Source organism: Dipodomys merriami, unplaced genomic scaffold, assembly GCF_024711535.1.
Source record: "Dipodomys merriami isolate MVZ:Mamm:240054 unplaced genomic scaffold, mDipMer1.0.p SCAF_3, whole genome shotgun sequence".
Classification (NCBI taxonomy): Eukaryota; Metazoa; Chordata; class Mammalia; order Rodentia; family Heteromyidae; genus Dipodomys; species Dipodomys merriami.
The window spans coordinates 111,842,353-111,863,047 of NW_027204492.1; the positions used below are offsets into that span (position 1 = coordinate 111,842,353).

The window sequence follows — 20,695 nt, forward strand, 5'->3', positions numbered from 1 at the left end:
AGTACTCCAAAAATAATAATAATTATTATTATTACTAACATATTAATAAAGACAACACTGCTGAGCACCACCCCTGTAATTCTAGCTACTCAGGAGGCTGAGATCTGAGAATTGCAGTTTAAAGCCAGCTGCAGCAAGAAAGTTTGTGAGACTCTTATCTCCAGTTAGCTACCAAAAAGCTGGAAGTGGAACTGTGGCTCAAGTGGTAGAGCCCTAGTTTTGAGCAAAAAGCACAGGCTGTGAGCTCAAGCCCCAGGACGGGTATGTATGTATACACATACATATATACACACACACACACACACACACACACACACACACACAAAAAAAAAACTTAACATTAATTCTTGCTAGGCTGTGTGTCAAGACCTTTACCTGTCTACTCAAAATGACTTTTTGTGAAGGAAAAATACCATCTGCTTTAATTAAGAGCTAAATACATTGACTCAAAATCCTGCCTACTCAGGAGGCTGAGATCTGAAGATCGCAGTTTGCAGCCAGCTGGGCAGGAAAGTCTGTTATTGCCACTAAACTACCAAAAACTCCAAAAACACAGCTCTGGCCCAAGTGGTAGAGCACTAGCTTTGAGCAAAAGAAGCTCAGGGACAGTGCCTAGGCCCTGAGATCAAGCCCAAGAACCAGCACAAGGAAAAAAAAAAGAAAGAAAAGAAAAACTACTCAAAGTGCTACTATAGTATATATACTCAAGGGCAGGGCAGGTCTGTCCCACTGTTTAAGACAGATTCCTTCACATGGTTCTGCTTTTTCCTCATTTCCTGTGGATACCAATTGAACTTAGGATATATGCTTATTCCTCCTTTATAATTGGTCTTAGTATAGCTGTACTATCAAAGTACTCAGCATCAAAGAGCTAGATGTAGGCCAGGAGACTCAGGCAAGTCTATCTCAGCAGTTCTCCCTTCTCAGATTCACTATCTCAAGTCCCTTACTAGCTTCTCACTTCATAGCAGCTCTGTGTTCATGGTTATCAGCTCTACTGGCACACAGCAGAAAGCTGGCAACTCTGAGCTTCTTAAGAGAGCAACAGATATAAACATCAGGATGTAGACTACCTGGGACCAAGAATGAGGGAACTAACAAAGGCCTCGTTCCTTAAATGGGATAGCACAACATAGGAAAAAACTGTTACTAGCTCACATACACCAGCCCAAGCAGAGACATGGCTTCATTTCAAAAAGGTATAACGTAACTATAAAAACCAGTTGAGTAAGTTCCTCTTAAAAAAAAAAAAAAAAAAAAAAAAACAGAAAAACCAACAGACTAACCTTTAAAGTCTTATTGTGTCGCTGAAGTTCCCTGCAGAGAGACTCCAGTTTGCTTCTTGCCAAGATAGCTTTGCTGTGTTCACTCTGCAGGTGAACTTTCTCTTTCACAATCTGGGCTTGCTTCTTCTGCAGAATCTTCATTTGCTTCTGGACATTCCTGCTCTCCTCCAGCTAAAATCAAGAACTTTATATTTAGGAAGTATAACAAAGACCTTACAGTAAAAGCTGAAAGAATTATAGTATGAGTTATGCAGTCTTTAAAGAGCCAAATTCTGGCCTCAGGCTACAGCTCAGCAGTAAAAGCATTTGCCTCGCATGAGCAAAGTCCCTGGACTAAATCCCCAACAGAGAAAAAGAAAAGAAACAAAGAAATAACAACAAAAAGCCAAATACTGTGATTTTATTTATGTTGTTTTATATCTTCCAACACTTCCAACTTCCTCTGAGTTCCAGATATAATAGAAAACCAAGCAACTTTTAGGGTAAGTGGAAAAAAATGACCTTCATTACTTTTGCAGTTTTCAGAATCAAATTAAACCTCAAAACCTCTACAATGGCTTCTTCCTTGGCTTCCGTGTTGACCTTGAGTCCTTGATTCACTTGCCTTCCGCCAAAGGCTAATAAGCACAGGTCTTCAGCCCCCTCCCAGGGGTGTAAGCTCTTCAACTTCCAGGTATAACCCTGGGTGTTGAACTGGACACTTCCTGTCCCAGAAGATTTTGAAGGCCCACTGGCAACACTGCCCACGTTCTGGGCTTACTTAACCCTTCTGAAAACAAACTGATGTGTTCTGGCTAGACTTCCGCCAATGCTGAAGGCTAGGACTAACTTAGTTCCAAGGCCAGACATGTCTTGATTTGCTGCCTGATGGATGAGCTATCTGTCTAGACAAATTTTCTGCCTGTCAAAAGACGTGCTGAAGGGGCTGGGAAGGTGGCTCAGTGGTAGAGCGCTTGCCTTGCATGCATGAGGCCCTGGATTTGATTCTTCAGCACCACATAAGCAGAAAAAGCCAGAAGTACTGCTATGGCTCAAGTGGTAGAGCGCTAGCCTTGAGCTAAAGAGCTCAGGGACAGCACCCAGACCTTGAGTTCAGGCTCCACGACCGATTAAAAAAAAAAAAAGTGCTGAAATCCAAACATAAACTATGGCATATTTTTTGCAGTACTGGGGCTTGAACTCAGGGCCTTGCACTTGTTAGGTAAGTGCTCTACCACTGAGCCATGATCCTCACTTAAAATATAGATTTATTGTACTTTATGGCTCATTATTTTCTTTTAAAAATATTTTAGGAATCAATATTGTTTTATTTTTCTAAAATAACACCCTAGACATTCCAATACTGATTTGTAACTTAATAAGCAGCATTCAAAAGTTGTAGAAAATGCTGCAATTTTAAGTTCAAAGCAAATGGCTATCTCAAGGTTAAAAGAACACTACAGCTAAGATGGCAGCTTTACTGACCTTTCTGTACTGCTTTTCCTGAAGGAGGAAATGATGCTGTCATAACTTAAAGAACAATAGTGCCACCTTGTGGTCTTTCAAAACATATCAAGCTGGATGGAGGTGAACTTCAAGAGTTTGCCTAGAAATCCCAAGGCCCTGAGCTCAAACCACATACTGCTCCCAAACACATATTTGCATGCACATACATCCAAGCATCTTTCAGACAATCTGTAAGAACACCTTTACTGAACTGCAGTACACAGCTATAATTCCAGGACTCAAGAGGGCGGAGACGGGGGGATTAATTGTGAATTCATGGTTAGCCTGAGCTACATAGTGAAACCTTACCTTGAAAATTTAGGGGAAAAAAAAAAAGCTGGGTGCCAGTAGCTCACACTGTAATCCTAACTACTCAGGAGACTGAGATCTGTGGATAGCGGTTCAAAGCCAACCCAGGTAGGAAAGTCCCTGTGAGACTCTTATCTCCAATAAACCACCAGAAAACTAGAAATGGCTCTGTGGCTCAAGTGGTAGAGTGCGCTCCTTGAGCTGAAGAGCTGAGGAACAGCGCCCAGGCCCAGAGCTCAAGCCCCACAACCAACCAAAAAAAAATTTTTTTTTTTTTTACTGAAATCCTTGCAGAAAGAATCACTGCTCTCTTATAATGCTGTCAACATTACTCTTTTATATAAAAAATGCTTGCCTCACAAGTATGAAGCCCTGGGTTCGATTCCTACGTACCACATACCCAGAAAAGGCTGGAAGTGGCACTGTGGTTCAAGTGGTAGAGTAGCTAGCCTTGAGCACAGAGAGGCTCAGGGACAGTGCCCAGGCCCTGAGTTCAAGCCCCAGGATTGGCTAAAAAATAAAAAAATAGAACAAAAAACCTGTTGGAATTGTTTGAAGGAGGGGAAGAGGCAGAAGGTGAGGGAGAATGATAAAGGGTATGACATTGTTGGGTACATTGTATGCATATATGAAAATACCACAGTGAACCCCCTCTTATAAAATGAACCCATGCTAATAAAGACCTTTAAAAACCAATACTAACGGGGCTGGGAAGGTGGCTCAGTGGTAGAGCGCTTGCCCTGCATGCATGAGGCCCTGGGTTCAATTCCCCAGCACCAAATAAGCAAAAAGAAAAAAAGCCAGAAGTGGCGCTGTGGCTCAAGTGGTAGAGCGCCAGCCTTGAGCTGAAGAGCTGAGGGACAGGGCCCAGGCCCAGAGTTCAGGCCCCACGACCGGACCCAAAAAAAAACAAAAAAACAAAAAACCAATACTAACAAGCCAGGTGCCAGTGGCTGACACTTGTGATCTTCACTACTCAAGAGGTTGATATCTGAGTATCATGGTTCGAAGCCTTTCTAGGCAGCAAATCTATGAGATTATTATCCTCTTAACCTCCAAAAAGGCAGAAGTGAAGCTCTGGCTCAAGTGGTAGAGTGCTAATCTTGAGAAAAATAAGCTAAGAGACAGTGCCCAGGCCCAGATTCAAGTTCTAGGAGCAGCGCGTGCACACATGTGTGCGCGCACACATCTTGCTTACTTGTGACTTTAACTAGTAAAATTAAGGTACTGAAAAATTTAAACATCTCTAATAACTGGCATTCATTTTCACTTTAAGTAGCCTCATATGGTAAATGGAGAGTGTCTTGGACAGCAAAACTCTAGATTTTTTTTTTTTTGTCAGCTGTGGGGCTTGAACTCTGAGATGGGGCACTGTCCCTCAGCTCTTCAGCTCAAGGCTAGTGCTCTTACCACTTGAGCCAGTACCACTTCCGCTTTTCCTGTTTAGGTGGTGCTAAGGAATCAAACCCAGGGCCTCATGCATGCAAAGCAAGCACTCTACCACTGAGCCACCTTCCTAGACCTAGATTATTTTTCTTTTAGAGCAACATTTTATCTATTTATTTTTTTGGGTCTGGTCGTGGGGCCTGAACTCTGGGCCTGGGCGCTGTCCCTCAGCTCTTCAGCTCAAGGCTAGCGCTCTACCACTTGAGCCACAGCGCCACTTCCGGCTTTTTTCTTTTTGCTTATGTGGTGCTGAGGAATCGAACCCAGGGCCTCAGGCATGCAAGGCAAGCGCTCTACCACTGAGCCACCTTCCCAGCCCCCATTTTATCATTTATATACATTGGCAGGACTCATCATATTGCTGATATGTAGCTATTGTGCAAGGGTTAGCAATTTTTTTCGGTAAATGTCCAGGCAAGTAAATATTTTAGGAGTGGTGAACTACATATGGCCTCTGTCAAATATAGTTTATTTTAAAACACTTTAATGGGCATTTGGACTATCTCCAGGTTTTGTTGCTGCTTATAGCAGTATGAATATTCTCATGTATCCTAGTATACACATTTCAGAATTTCTCTTGGTTGCAAACCTAAACTGGGCAATGATTTCTAAATGTGCAATTCATATGATACTGCCAAACTTACCCAGAGTAGCTGGCAAGCTTTAATTCCCAACAACAATGTGTAGGATATCATGCAAGGCCACATCCTCCCCAAAACATAAGATCACATTTCTTGGGGCTGGGAAGGTGGCTCAGTGGTAGAGTGCTTGCCTTGCATGCCTGAGGCCCTGGGCTCGATTCCTCAGCACCACATAAGCAAAAAGAAAAAAGCCGGAAGTGGCGCTGTGGCTCAGGTGGTAGAGTGCTAGCTTTGAGCTGAAGAGCTGAGGGACAGCGCCCAGGCCCAGAGTTCAAGCCCCACGACCAGACCCAAAAAAAAAAACCAAAAAACAAAAAAGATCACATTTCTTAATTTTTGTCACTATGACAGATACAAAGGAATTGCATATCTAGTGGTGTTGATCTATATCTTCCTGACCACTGAATATAATAAAACACCTCCCTCGTGTTCGTGGGTCTTTAGGTTAGTTAAGTTACTTTGGTGTCTTTTGTTTTCCATTTCTATGAAGAGCCAGTTAGATGTCTTCTGCCAGCTTTCACTCTGTTGTCATTTCCATACTATTTGCGGTATTTTCTTAAATATTCTTGACACCAAATCCCCTCTTGATTTTATTTGTTGGAAATGTTTCCCCTAGTTTGTAATATGTTCTGACTTTCTTGTAAGGAATTTTCTGCAGAAGCGAAGTCTAAATTCAATAAAGTCAATTTGTGCAATCCTTTTCCCTGACAATACTTTTCATGTTGTAAGAAACCTTTGATTGAGAGTAGAAAATTACTGATTTTCAATCTAAAAGCTTAACTTGTAACATTTTTAAGCACTTAATCCATTTGGAACTCATTGTTGTGCATGGTGTATAAAGAACAGAATTCATTGTTTCCTATAAGGGTAACACTTTTTTGTTCCCTTTTTCTTTAGGAGACAGGGTCTCTCACTATGTTGCCATAACAACATAATGGCTCAAGTAATTCTCCTGGCTCTGCCTTTCCAATTGCTGCGACTACAAACATGCCAGCGTGCCAAGCTGTAGTGTAACACTTTTTAAAAATTCTACTGATACTTCGAGGATGCCAATTCTTTCCTAAATTCATCTATAGATTGCATGAAATGCTCTTTGAAATCCCAGGATCACTAAGATCAGGCATTCAAAACTAACTTCAGAAACAATACTAAGAGCCTGGCTCATGCCTGTAATTCTAGCCACTCAGGAAACTGAGATCTGAGGATTGTGGTTTGAAGCCAGCCAGGGCAAGAAGGTCCATGACACTCTTATCTCCAGTTAACCACCACCAAAAAAAAAGCCAGAAGTGGACCTGTGGCTCAAGTAGTAGAATGCTAGCCTTGAGCACAAAAGCTTAAGGACAGCACCAAGGTCCTGAGTTCAAGACCAAGGACCCACAAAAAAATAGGAAGATAGCACTTCTTCAAAACATGTACACATAGGATTTTGTGCCCCATGGAACTACTACATTAAAAATTCATAGAGAAAAAAGGGTCAAAATAATCCAATATATTTCTGATGAAAAAAAAAAAGTGAAGGTGGGCACCTGTGGCTCATGTCTGTAATCCTAACTACTAAGGAGGCTGAGAGCTGAAGATCCAAGTTCAAAGGGCACAAAAGTACATGAGACTATTATCTCCAATAAACCACTCAGAAAAAACCAGAAGTGGTGCTGTGGTTCAAGTGGTAAAACACTAGCCTTGGGCACAAAGAGGCTCAGGGACAGCACCCAGACCCTGAGTTCAAGCCCCAGGACCAGTTAAAAAAAAAAAAGGAAAAAAGAGTGAAAACCTCAGCACCAAAGGCTCATGCCTTTAATTCTAGTTATTTACAAGGTTGAGATCTGAGGATCACAGTTCAAAGCCAGCCTGGGCAGGAAAGTGCGTGAGACTCTTACCTTCAATTAATCACCCAACATCTGAAAGCAGAGCTGTGGCTCAAGTGGTAGAGCACTAGCCTTGAGCACAAAAGCTCAGGGACAGCGCCAAGGCTCTGAGTTCAAACCCAAGGACTCTCACAAAAAAAAAAAGTGAAATAAATCTACCCAATCATATTTATGATTATTACTAGTACAATATAATCTAAACAAACTGACTATGGAATGGAAAGAATAACAATATGAAATAATGCCACAGGACATTAATGGCATTCACTCTCAAATATCATGATTTCTTGAATCCATATGACCTAGTCAACATGAAACAAGATCTCCTAAATGGATGGTCACAATCACATTGAACCAAGCTCTACAGGGGAGTGCTATATATCAGTGTAATAACCAGAGTGATGGTGCAAAGTGATAGATACCATAAGAGTCATAAACAAAAACACCCTAGAACCCCTGCTCCTACAGGTATGGTGCAAGGTTTGGAAGCATCAGCAACTGGAAGCTTGTTAAAATGCAGACTCGACACTGTACAAAAAGAAATGGAGTCTTTACAGGATCACCTTTATAATAATTTTTAAAATGCAGAAGAGGTGAATGTGAATGTTCACAAAAGCTCCAATGATTTGTGTACATCTGAGAAATGCTGAGATGACTATTGCTCCATCTTCTAAGCTACTCAGTGCTGTCTGCTGTTCTCAGAGCACTGCATCAAGTACGTATACTGCTACAGTTTTGCTTTTTTTTTTTTTTTGGTCTGTTGTGGGGCTTGAACTCTGGGCCTGGGCACTGTCCCTCAGCTCTTCAGCTCAATGTTAGTACTCTACCACTAGAGCCACAGTACCACTTCTGGCCTTCTCTGCTTTATGTGGTGCTGAGGAATGGAACCCAGGGCCTCATGCATGCAAGGCAAGCGCTCTACCACTGAACCCTTCCCAGCCCAGTTGTGGTTTTTGTACCTCTCCTGGGGCTTGAACTCAGGACCTAGGTGCTGTCCCTGAGTGATTTTTGCCTAAGACTAGTGGTTCACCATTTGAACCATAGCTCTACTTCCAGCTTTTTTGGTGGTTAATTGGTGAGTAGAGTCTCACTTTCATGCTCAGGCTGGCTTTGAACTGTGATCCTCAGGGCTCAGCCTCCTGAGTGGCTAGGATTACAGACATGAGCCACCAGCATTACAGTTTTACTTTTTAAATTTTTCTTTCTCTTCCTCCTTTCCTTCCTTTCCTTTCCTTCCCTTCCCCCTCCCTCTTGTTTTCCCCACCACTTCTTGCATGATTCTCATGCAAATAGCACCAACAGGAACTGGCCTATGACCATAGCCCATGGACACATTCCTTCCCTGAAGCTAACACACACAGTTACTGCCATCATTGCAGTAACTTGTGGCCCACAAGAGTTTGGGTCACAAGATTTTCTTGTCCAAATAGTGGAAGGTGCCAGACTGCTAAGACCCAGCTAAACAGGGCAAATGGGGACCACTTTCTTAACTGATGGGAAGTAACTCTCATTTGTTGAATAATAACTCATTTCTTTGAGCTAGTAATGGTTTATAATATGAATAAATAATAGTTTATAATATAAAACAACTGCTCTAAGAGATGAAAATGCATAAAAATTATAATTCTAATAATTAATTAGAACCACTTACTGTAAAAGTTTCCACAACTTTTCCTTCAAAGGGTTCTGTGACTTTTCCATGCTTTCTTTATTTTGGATTATTCAGACAAGGTCTCACAACATAACCCAAGCTGGCCTCAAACTCTCACCCAGTTTAACTTTTCGCATTCTTCAATTTAAATAGGATGGCATGGCTTCCACATTGAGATTACTTTTATAGTTTCACAGATAATTAATGCTAACTGAAAAAAACACAGGCCAGAAAAAAATGATGAGGTAAATTCTTTGGAAGAGAAAAAAAATAACCTGACAAATAGTAGATGCTAAATAACTATATCATTGCCAGGCACTGGCATATCACATCTCAGGAGGCTGAGATCTGAGGATAGCAGTTTGAAACCAGTGCAGGCAGAAAAATCCATGAGATTCTTATCTCCAATAAACTATTCATTAAAAAAAAATTGTGGACTGCGAATGTGGCTTAGTGGTAGAGTGCTTGTCTAGCATATATGAAGCCCTGGGTTCAATTCCTCAGTACCATATAATCAGAAAAAGCTGGAAGTGACACTGTGGCTCAAATAGTAGAGTGCTAACCTTGAGCAAAAGAAACTCATGGACAGTGCCCTGAGTTCAAGCCCCAGGACTGGAAAAAATAAATAAAACCCACGAGTGGCACAGTAGCTCAAGCAGTAGAGGGCTAGCCTTGAGCAAAAGAACTCAGGGACAGTGCCCAGGCCGAGTTCAAGCCCCCAAGACCAGCATATATATATATAAACATGTTTATATATATATATATATATATATATATATATATATATATATATATATATGATATATAAACATAAACATGTTTATATATATATATATATATATCACATATATATGTTATGTGTGTGTTGATACAAAGTATTGTCTTATTAGATCATTCTATATAGCTCACAAATTCAATCAAAATGGCTAATCTTTATCTCTCCAATTCCTGTAAGAAAATGGTAAATAAAGCCCAGTATCAGTGGCTTACATCTATAATCATAGTTACTTGGGAGACAGACCTGGAGTATAATGGTTGAGGCCAGCTCAGGTAGAAAATTCCAATAGGCTCCATCTCAAAACTAGAAAAAAGTAGGGATGGAGGTATGGCTCAAGTCAGAGTGCCAACCATAAGCAAAAACGCTGAGCAAGAGCACAGATTCTCAAGCTCAAGCCCCTGTAACACACACCAAAAAAGTTAAATAGTTTATAAAGTTAAATAAGACATTCCAAATGACTGGCATCTAGCTAGGGCACCACACTGAAATCAAGATGCTTATTTTGAAAGAACTCTGAAATCTTTAGAAAATCTATGCCAGAGTTGGGCACAGGCTCACGCCTGTCATCCTAACTACTTAGAAGGCTGAGATATGAGGATCACAGTTTGAAGCTAGCCTGGGCAGGAAGTCAATGAGACTCACATCAGTCCATGAGACTCACATCTCCAACTAAACACCCCAAAAGAGCCAAACATGGAATCGTGGCTCAAGTGGTAAAATGATAGACTCAAGCCTTGAGCAAAAAAGATTAGGGAGAAGACAGGAGCCGGTGGCTCACGCCTGTAACCTTAGCTACTCAGGAGGCTGAGATCTGAGAATAGCGGTTCAAAGCCAGTCTGGGCAGGAAAGTCTGTGAGAGTCTTATCTCCAATCAACCACCAGAAAACTGGAAGTGGGGCTGTGACTCAAGTGATAGAGAGCTAGCCTTGAGCTGAGGAACAGCGCCCAGGCCCAGAGTTCAAACCCTACTACTGCCGGGGGGGGGGGGGGGGGGGGGGAGATTAGGGAGAGCTGGGTACTGGTGGTTCATGCCTGTAATACTAGCTACTCAGGAGGCTGAGTTCTGAGGATCAAGGTGAAAGCCAGCCTGGGCAGGAAAAATCTGTGAGACATCTCTAATTAACCACCCTCAAAAAACCAGAAGTGGAGCTGTGACTCAAGTGGTAGAATGCTAGCCTTGAGCAAGAGTTCAGTGACAGCACCCAGGCCCAGAGTTCAAGCCCTCAGATTGGCATATGCGCACTTATGCATGTGCACACACATGCACATATGAACACACACACACACACACACACACACACACACACACACACACACACACACACACACACACACACACACACACAAATATTTGCCAGTCACATCAGTATGGTGACACAAGCCTGGGGATCCAGCTACTCAGCAGGCAAACGCAGGAGGATCATTTGAGCCCAAGAGTTGGAGACCAGTATGAGCAACAAAGTGAGACCACATCCTCAAGGGAAAAAGCAAATCCACATGTTAGCACTATTATGTTGTCTATATATTACCATATTAAACCTAATTATGTAACCAATAAAAAGGCCCAAGGAATCAGATTCTCCCCTTCGGTTTTGGAATAATATATTAATTTTACATTTTAAGCTATATCAAAATTATATATGCAAAAGCTTATCAAGCATACACACATTCTTCCATATTTAATGTGGCCTTCACACCCTTGATGTAATACTCACAAGATCAGCATATTTCTTACAGAGAGCTGCCAGCTTCTCCTCTGGGGTTGAAAGGGTGTTTAGGGCTTGCATCAGTAATAAAACTTCTTTTCCTGATGATTAACAAGATAAGAAATAAGTCCCTGAAGAAGAATGAAATCAAATCGAACCTGTTAACTCTACCAATACTTCTCACGTTCCTAAATCCAGAGTAAAATAGTTTATACCTATACCTAGAAGCACAATATTTATCAGCTCAATTCCCCAAGTAGGGCTGGAGGAATGGCTCATCATTACAGCATTACCAAGCATAAGACCTTGAGTTTAAGCCCCAGTATGATCAAAAAAGAAAAAGAAAAGAAAGCTATTTGGGGGACGGATGGTACAGCTCAATGGTAGAGCACTTGACTGCATGCCCAGGGATTTAATCCCCACCCCAAAAAAAGAAGAAAAATAAAGGAGGAGGGTAGAAAAAGAATGCTATTTTTAAATTCTGGTCATAGGCACCCCACTCTGCTCCCCATCCCAACCTCAAATTTCTTAACTCCTTCACTAACACCAACAATTCTTTGTTGGTTTTTGTTTTGTTTTGTTTTTTGGTTGGTTGCAGGGCTTGAACTCTAGGCTTGGGCACTGTCCCTGAGCTCTTCAGCTCAAGGCAAGCACTCTACCACTTGAGACACAGTGCCACTTCCAGTTTTCTGGTGGTTAATTGGAGATAAGAGTCCCACAGACTTTCCTGCCTGGGCTAGCTTTGACCCATGAACCTCATATCTCAGCCTCCTGAGTAGCTAAGATGACAGGCATGAGCCACTGGTGCCAGGCTTAACATCACCATTTCTGAGAACTCTAATTTAAGGCTTAAGAATTCTCTTGCCTCATCACTGATGTCAAAGTAAAAACAAAGGGCAAATTACAAAAGGCAGAGAATAATTTTAAAAGCATCCTCCTAACCAAGTACAAATACAGAAGCAAGTTCAAAAGATTTTCAACTGGTACTATACTCTGCTTATCTAAAATTATAAATACTGGTGACAGATTACCCTTTCCTATGAACAATTTAAATACCTTATTTTCTGGTGATTTACTACGAACAATACCCCTTGTGTTAATCAAGGTTACTGCAAATAAAGGAAAACAGGGTAATTCCCATGAGAAAAGAACTTTAGGCAGTATTTTAAGGATGTTGTATACCAGGCAATGTGGCTCACACCTGTAACCCTAGCTATTCAAGAGGCTGAGATTGGAGAATCCTAGTTCAAAGCTAGCCTGGACAAGAAAGACTATAAGACTCTTATCTCAAATTAAGCACCAAAAAAGCCACAACTGGAAATGTGGATCAAGTGGTAGAGAGCTAGCCTTGAGCATAAGGAGAGCTCCCAGACCCTGAGTTCAAGACCCAGGAAGACAACACACACACACACACACACACACACACACACACACACACACACACACACACACACACACACACACACACACACACACACACACACACACACACACACACACACACACACACCACACACACACACACACGAAGACCACACACACACGCACACACACACACACACACACACACACGATCAATTCCTGCACCTTAGTGGGTGCAGAGACCATCTGTCAACCCCTTGTTGTCTGTCATTAGTTGTGCTAAAGTCACTGTATAATCTGATAAATGTCTCCCTAGCCTTACTTTCGTGAAGACGTGACTCCCAAAAAGCAATGATGAGCCACGTGCTGGTGGCTCACACCTGTAATCCTAGCTGAGATATGAGGATCGTGGTTAAAAGCCAGCCCTGGCAGGAAAGTCTGTGAGATTCTTATCTCCAATTAACCACTTAAAAGCTAGAAGTGGAGCTGTGGTTCAATCTTGAGCTGACAAAGCTAAGGGACAGTACTTAGGTTCTGAGTCCAAGTCCTAGTACCAGAACAACAATAAAATGGCAAATGGTACCCAAAAAGCAAGGTTAAAAACAAATACATTGCCAGGCACTGGTGGCTCATTCCTGTAATCCTAGCTACTACTCAAGAGGCTGAGATCTGAGGATGGCAGTTCAAAGCCAGCCAGGCAGGAAAGTCTGTGAGACTCTTATCTCCAATTAACTACCAGAAAACCGGAAGTAGAGCTGTGACTCAAGTGGTAGAATGCTCACCCTGAGCTGAACAGCTCATAGGCAGTGCCAAGGCCCAGAGTTCAAGCCTTACAACTGACAAAAAATAATAATAATAAAAATAAGTAAATGAATAAATAAATAAATAAATATGCTGAGTTGAAGTGATAAAGTAAAACTAGAGATTTGCTGAAAGGGACCATATCATCAGCAGGTAATTGAGTAGTGCTGTAGAAAAAAAAAATGAATCAAATCTATTCAGCACAATACTTGAACTCCACATCCTGAGAATGTGTGGCTTTTTTTTCAACAGCAGTTTAAAAGGAACAACAAATCAAGGATATCAAGGATTTACTATAACATAATATGACTTTGGTATTTAGTATATATACTGCTATGGAGGAGAGTGGAAGAAGGAGGTGGACTTTAAACCTCAAACTGTCTTTCTGTTTTGTTTTGGGGATGATAGGGCATCTTTTTCTGCCAGTCCTGGGACCTGGGCACTGTCCCTGAGCTTCTTTTGCTCAAGGTTAGTGCTCTACCACTTGAGCCACACTGCTACTTCTACATTTCTCTGCTTATTTATGTGTTACGGAGGAATTGAACCCAGAGCTTCATGCCTGCCACTGAGCCACATTCCCAGCCCAGGGCATTTATTTTTTAGAGAGAATTTGCATAACATCTAATTCACTTTTTTAAAAAAAATCTTCAGAAAGCTGGGAGCCAGTGGCTCATGCTTGTTATCCTAGCAGGAGGCTGAGATCTGAGAATCGTGGTTCAAAACCAGTCTGGGCAGGAAAGTCCATGAGACTCTTATCTCCAATAAACCACCAGAAACCTGGGAGTGGTACAGTGACTTAAAATGGTGGATCACTAGCCTGGAGCAAAAAAGCTCAGGGAGATCCCCAAAGCCCTGAGATCAAGCCATCATGGTCATGACTTGGCCATGACTGACCAAAAAAAAAATCTTCAGAGATAAGACCTTACTTTGTTGTCAAGTGAGCCTTGAACTCCTGGGTCCAATGACCTTGCTGCCTCAGCCTCCTATGTAGGTGGGACTAAAGGCTCTCATAGTACACCTAGTTAAAACTTAATCTGTGTGTTTCTGAGTGAGAGTCGTGGGGCTTGTACTTAGTCCACTAGTTTTTTTCACTCAAGTCTAGAGGTCTATCAACTGAGTGGCAGGTCCACTTCCAGCATTCTGGTGGTTAACTAGAGCTAAGTCTCATGGGCTTCAAACCATGACTTTCAGATGTCAGCCTCCCTAGTAGGTAGGATTATAGGTGTGAGCCACCAATGCCCAGCTACTTTTATTTTTTTTAAAGTATACAATTTATCACCAGCATTGTTAAGAAATAGTATACAATTTAGTATATTCCCAAAGTCATACAACCATCACCACGTTCTAATTCCAGAATATTTTCAGCACCCCCAAAAGAATCCCTTGCCTGTTAGCATTCCTCTGTCCTCTCAGCTCTGGCCACTACAAATCTACTTTGTGTCTCCACAAATTTGTCAATTCTAAATATTACATATATAATGATATCATACAATGTGTGGCCTTTTGTGTCTGGCTTCTTTCATTTTACAGATTGTTTTATAGTATTCATTCATGCAGGATGCATCAATGCTTCATTCCATTTTGTCGCTAATATGTCACCACGTGGATACATCATACATTAATTATCCATTCATTATCCAATGCATATCTATGTTGCTTCCATTTTTGCGTAATTTTTTGTGGATAAAACTGCCATGAACATTCCTGTACAAGCTTCTAAGCACACAAAAATTTAATCCTCCTGGGTATAGATATCTACAGGTAGAATTGCTTAGTCATATGTAACATTGTATTGTTTTTTTTTTTGTTGTTGTTGTTGTACCAGTACTGGGGCTTAAACTCAGCCTAGTGCTCTTGCTTGGCTTGCTTGCTCAGCTGATGAGCTAGCACTTGAACCATGCTTCCAGCCCAGCTTTTTGCTGAATTATTGGAAACAGTCTTGCAGACATTCCTGCCTGGGGTGGCTTGCTAGGTTCAAATCACACTCACTTCCTGAGCAGCTAGGATTATAGACATAAGTCACCAAGCCTTCCTTATGTGTTACTTTTTAAGACTACATTGGTTTTTATATACATAATCAGGGATCCTGATTTAAGAAGTATGCCCTATGCATAAGAAATTAAAATTACTTTTTATATTTCTGTAATTTTTTTCATTTTCTCAGATAGCCTAAAATTAGTTTAATAAGGATAATTCCAACTTGAAGTCATTAAATAAAACTCTGCATATCATATACTGTAAATATTACGTATTTAATAAGCATAAAAACCTGAGTAGTCCTGAGTAGCAGGATTAAGACTAAAATGCAAGAGGGTTTCAAGTTCTGTTGAGATTAAACATATTACAATCTTGGTCTAAATCACAAATTACATCATGGGAGAGAGAAAAATATCCCTAGAAGGCCAGCCAACCCCCTTTCTGACTACAGATTCCTATTTTGCCTTTAAAGTTTTGTGCCTAGTCTTTAAAGAAATTGATCAAATAGTTTTCACATAATTTTTATCAGAATACAATAAAGATACAAACAAGGCAAGTCAAATAACATTTCTGTCTGTTGTACCCAAATTTTGTGAAGAAAGCTAATTCTTGGTTATTTAGAGAATGAACTGAGCTTCATAACTCTGCTGTTTTTACCTCTTACCCATATCCAAAACAGACATAGAGATTGTCCTCACCAAAGACAGTAAGGGCATTGGCTAAGCATCTCCAGACTAGTCATGTTCATGGTCATCTGTGCTGTAGACCATGAGTAAAATGAGCAATATGTGAAAATGTCCAACCAGTATGCAGAGATTATTACCTAAGGTTTTCTCCTTGTTTCTGCTGCACTCTGAATCTTGTTGACCATCAGGAGGACCAGTTCGAGCTTCCTGCCCAGGAATTTCTTCTCTTGACTCCTGTGCGCAGTATGCTGGGCTTACCAAACTCCTGTTCTTTGTTATAAAGTCACTGCCTCCATCCCCTTCCAGTGAATGCTTGTTAGTCGTGCCACCACAACTGGAGTCTTGATGTTGAAGAATATCATTTGACTGAGAGTTACACAACCTATCTGCTTTCACCCCTAGCCCACAAACTCCAGCTTCTTCCATTGTGCCAACTTCAAACTAGAAGGGGAAGAAGAGAAAAGATGAAAGAGGAGGTTGAATCATATGTAGTCCATATTTTAAACCAATGGCCCATCACAGAGAGGGGGTTGAATCATATGTAGTCCATATTTTAAACCAATGGCCCATCACAGCTTGCCAGCTTAGTATAAAGGTAATAAAAGTTAAAATAATGCTGGGGATATGTGTGTATATGTGGAGATAAGATACACACACATATATAGCTCAGTGGTAGAATGCCTGTCTAGCATACATACCCCACAAAAAAATAATGCTAGGGGCTAGGAAGGTAGCTCAGTGGCAGAGTGCTTGCCTTGCATGCATGAGGCCCTGGGTTCGATTCCTCAGCATTCCACATAAGCAGAAAAAGCTGGAAGTGACACTGTGGTTCCAGTGGTAGAGGCTAGCCTTGAGCTGAAGAGCTGGGGGACAGCGGCCAGGCCCAGAGTTCAGGCCCCACGACCGACAAAAAATAATAATAATAATGTTAAAACATTATACATATTGTAAACATGTATGGGAATATAAGAATGAAACACTCCTCTATATAACTAATGTAAGCTAATAGAAATGTTTTAAGCATATAGTTATATAGTACCAAAGGTGGCAAGCAATGTTATTCAGCTATAAATCTAGACTTATGTCCCTACAAAAATTCACTGTTATAATTGGTACCATTTCAAAACTAAACTGTCCCCCATTCTAGCCTTATCCTCAAGGAGCTTAGGACAGTAGAGTTAGCTAGCTAGCTTTCCACCAGAAGCTAGCTGCCCTAAAATTCTGTGGAGCTGGCACCTGCAAGACAAATGCCCAGTCAAGGACATTTCTCAGCCCCAACATCTTGATGAGATTCCCACACATGACATCCACATCAACAGAATGTGAGCAGAGTTGGTGACTGTCACTTCTCAACCAGATTTTGATGCTTAGAAAATGTTTTGTTTCTCTTACCCACTCTGGCTGAATGCAGAGGTCACTAATATGTTTACAAGATAGGTCACCTGGGTTCCTAAAGCATATAAAAAAAACTACCCTGCTTGCAAAGAAAACCCACACTGGATTACTAAGGAACAAGTAATACACTTCCCTCCCATTATTAAGTCACAGAAATTTTGAGATTGACATTTTAATTCACCCTGTCATTAATAATACAAATAGTATGTGTGGTAAATATACCTTTATTTCAACGTGTAATGTTCTTGTTCGGGTGCGTGTGTGCGTGCGTGCGTGCGTGCGTGCATGCGTGTGCGTGCGTGTGTGTGTGTGTGTGTGTGTGTGTGTGTGTGTGTGTGTGTGTGTGTGTGTGTGTGTGTCCTGGGGCTTGAACTCAGGGCCTAGGCTCTGTCTCTGACCTTTTTTTTTGCTCAATGCTAGTGCTCTACCACTTGAGCCACAGCACCACTTCTGGTTGTTTTTTTGTTTGTTTGTTTGTTTTAGATAAAAGTCTCATAGACTTTCCTACGAAGGCTGCCTTTGAACCTCAATCCTCAGATCTCAGCCTCCCAAGTAGCTAGGATTACAGTCATGAGCTGCTGGCATCCAACCCCAAATTATTTATGTATTCATTTACTTAATGGGAGAGCAGAGGTTTATTATTTCAAGTTATAACACATTCAATTGAATAAAAAGTACTCAAAATATCAGAGGAAGAAAGGATGGAAAGGAAACTGAAACATGATCATCTACAGTCTAATGTTTAAATTAAGCACTGTGCTTTTCTGGAAGAACAAACTGGCAGTGCCACTCTAAAAACTCTTTGGCAATTTGGATGGATATCTTCTAACCCAGTTAACTCTACTCCTTGGAATTTACCCGTCTGTACATATGTGCACACAAAAGCCAAGAATGTTTAAAGCAATACTATTCATAATGGCCCTAAAATGGAATCAACTCAAATTTCTAGCAAAAGAAGAATGGATAAGTGGGACTATGTCCATATTATCCAGTAATGAGAATGAATTACTGCTTGATGCAGCAAACAAAGATAAATTTCAGACCTAACTTTGGGGGAATGTTGTGCTAATAGTGCCAACTAGAAGAAACTATTTATATATCAAAATAGTCTAGGCTAATCATGGTAATCACTAGGGGTAGGAGCTTCTGGGATGTTTGATGAAATTCTAGTTCTTGATCTGGAAGGCCTAACATAGATGCCCACCGTAAAATTCATTAAGTCCATATACTTAAGATCTGCATATGATTTCTGAATATTTTACTTTAACAAGGTTTTTGTTACAAAAAAATATATATATACACACTATATATATATATATATATATATATATATATATATATATATTCACAATATATCAAGAATTTTTTTTTCCTACAGGGAGAAAGATTAAAGATAGGTTGCTTTGGCCAGGTATTTGTGGTTCATGCCACTCAGGGGGCTGACATCTGAAGATAGAAGTTCAAAGCTAGCCAGAGTAGACAAACTTGAGAGCCTCTCAACTCCAATTGAACCACCAAATGGCAGAAGTGGAGCTGTGGCTCAAGTGACAGAGCATCAGGCTTGAGTGAAGAAGTACCCGAGCCCTGAGTTCAAGTTCCAATACACACACACACACACACACACACACACACACACACACACACACACACGTGCAAAATCTGAGAATCAAGGTTTGAAGCCAGATCAGACAGATAAATCTGACTCTTATTACTAGTTAACCAACAAAAAAGTCGAAGGAGATATATGGCTTAAGTAGTAAAGCACCAGCCTAAAGCAAAAAGGCCCAGCAAAAGCATGAAGCACTGAGTTCAAGCTCTGGTATTGGCACATATAAAAAGATACATTGCTTTTCAGAGGCTGAAAAGTAGAAAAAAAAAGTGATAGAAGCCGGGCGCTGGTGGCTCACGCCTGTAATCCTAGCTACTCAGGAGGCTGAGATCTGAGGATCGTGGTTCAAAGCCAGCCCGGGCAGGAGAGACCGTGAGACTCCTATCTCCAATAAACCACCAGAAAACCGGAAGTGGCGCTGTAGCTCAAGTGGTAGAGCGCTCGCCTTGAGCTGAAGAGCTGAGGGACAGCGCCCAGGCCCAGAGTTCAAGCCCCACGACCGACAAAAAAAAAAAAAAAAAAAAAAAAAAAAAAGTGATAGAACCCTTACCTAGCACGGCAAACATGAAGCCCTGCCATCCTCCTCTGGCATAACAACAATAAAAACCATTATGTTTTTCATGATTTGTTGTTGGTTTTTTTTTTTAATAATGTGCCTGAAATATTTTAATTTATTTATAACTTAATCTTTTGTTGTTCTGTTTTTGTGATAGGGTCTTATACAGCCAAAACTGGCCTTGATCTCAAAATTTACTTGCCAAATGCTGGGATTACAAGCATTTACCACATTGTCTGATGGAAAAAATTAATCCTTTAAGAGGAATTTTTTTTTGCTTTTAGAGTTAATGAACTGATGCCAAACATTAAACCTAATTCAAATAGGAAAAAACACACAAGGTAATATTGAAAGTCTTAAATTCAGCTGGGCGATGGTGGCTCATGCCTGTAATCCTAACTACTAGAAGGCTGAGACCTGAGGATCACGGTTTGAAGCCAGCCAGGCAGAAAAGTCCCTGTGAGACTCTTATCTCCAATAAGCTACTCACAATAAGCTGGAAGTGACACTGTAGCTCAAGTGGTAAAGCACTAGCCTTGAGCTGAATTGCTGAGTTCAGGCCCCACAACTGAAAAAAAAAAAAGACTAGAGCTGTGCAGGTGGCTCACGCCTGTAGTCTTAGATACTCAGAAAGCCAAGATCTGAGGGTCGCAGTTCAAAGCTAGCCTGGGCAAAAATGTCCATTAGACTCTTATCTCCAATAGACTGTTATCTCCAATTAACTACTCAAAAACCAGAAGTGGTGCTGTGGCTCTCTGGTAGAGTACTAGCCTTGAGCAAAAAGAAGCTCTAAGACAGGGCCTAGGCCCTGAGTTCAAGTTCTACAACTGAAAAAAAAAAAGAATAGAGGGCTGGGAAGGTGGCTCAGTGGTAGAGTGCTTGATTCCTCAGCACCACATAAGCAAAAAGAAAAAAGCCGGAAGTGGCACTGTGGCTCAAGTGGTAGAGCGCTAGCCTTGAGCTGAAGAGCTGAGGGACAGCGCTCAGGCCCAGAGTTCAGGCCCCACGACCGGACCCCAAAAAAGTAGAAGAAAGAACCTTTAAAAAAAATAATAAAGGTACAAGCTGAGTGCTGGTGGCTCACATCTGGCTACTCAGGAGAATGAGATCTGAGGACTGCAGTTTAAAACCAGACCAAGAAA

At 41.1% G+C, this 20,695-nt stretch overlaps 1 protein-coding gene across 1 annotated transcript in view; it reads right to left on the minus strand.

Annotated features, from left to right (window-relative positions):
- Positions 1-20,695, minus strand: part of Txlng (taxilin gamma) — a 64,188-nt gene that overhangs the window by 23,216 nt on the left and 20,277 nt on the right. The window contains exons 2-4 of the mRNA XM_070040813.1: positions 16,131-16,434; positions 11,177-11,268; positions 1,287-1,457 (exon numbers count right to left, since the gene is read on the minus strand). Coding sequence (XP_069896914.1) covers positions 1,287-1,457; positions 11,177-11,268; positions 16,131-16,434 — 567 coding nt within the window. The remainder of the gene's footprint in view (positions 1-1,286; positions 1,458-11,176; positions 11,269-16,130; positions 16,435-20,695) is intronic.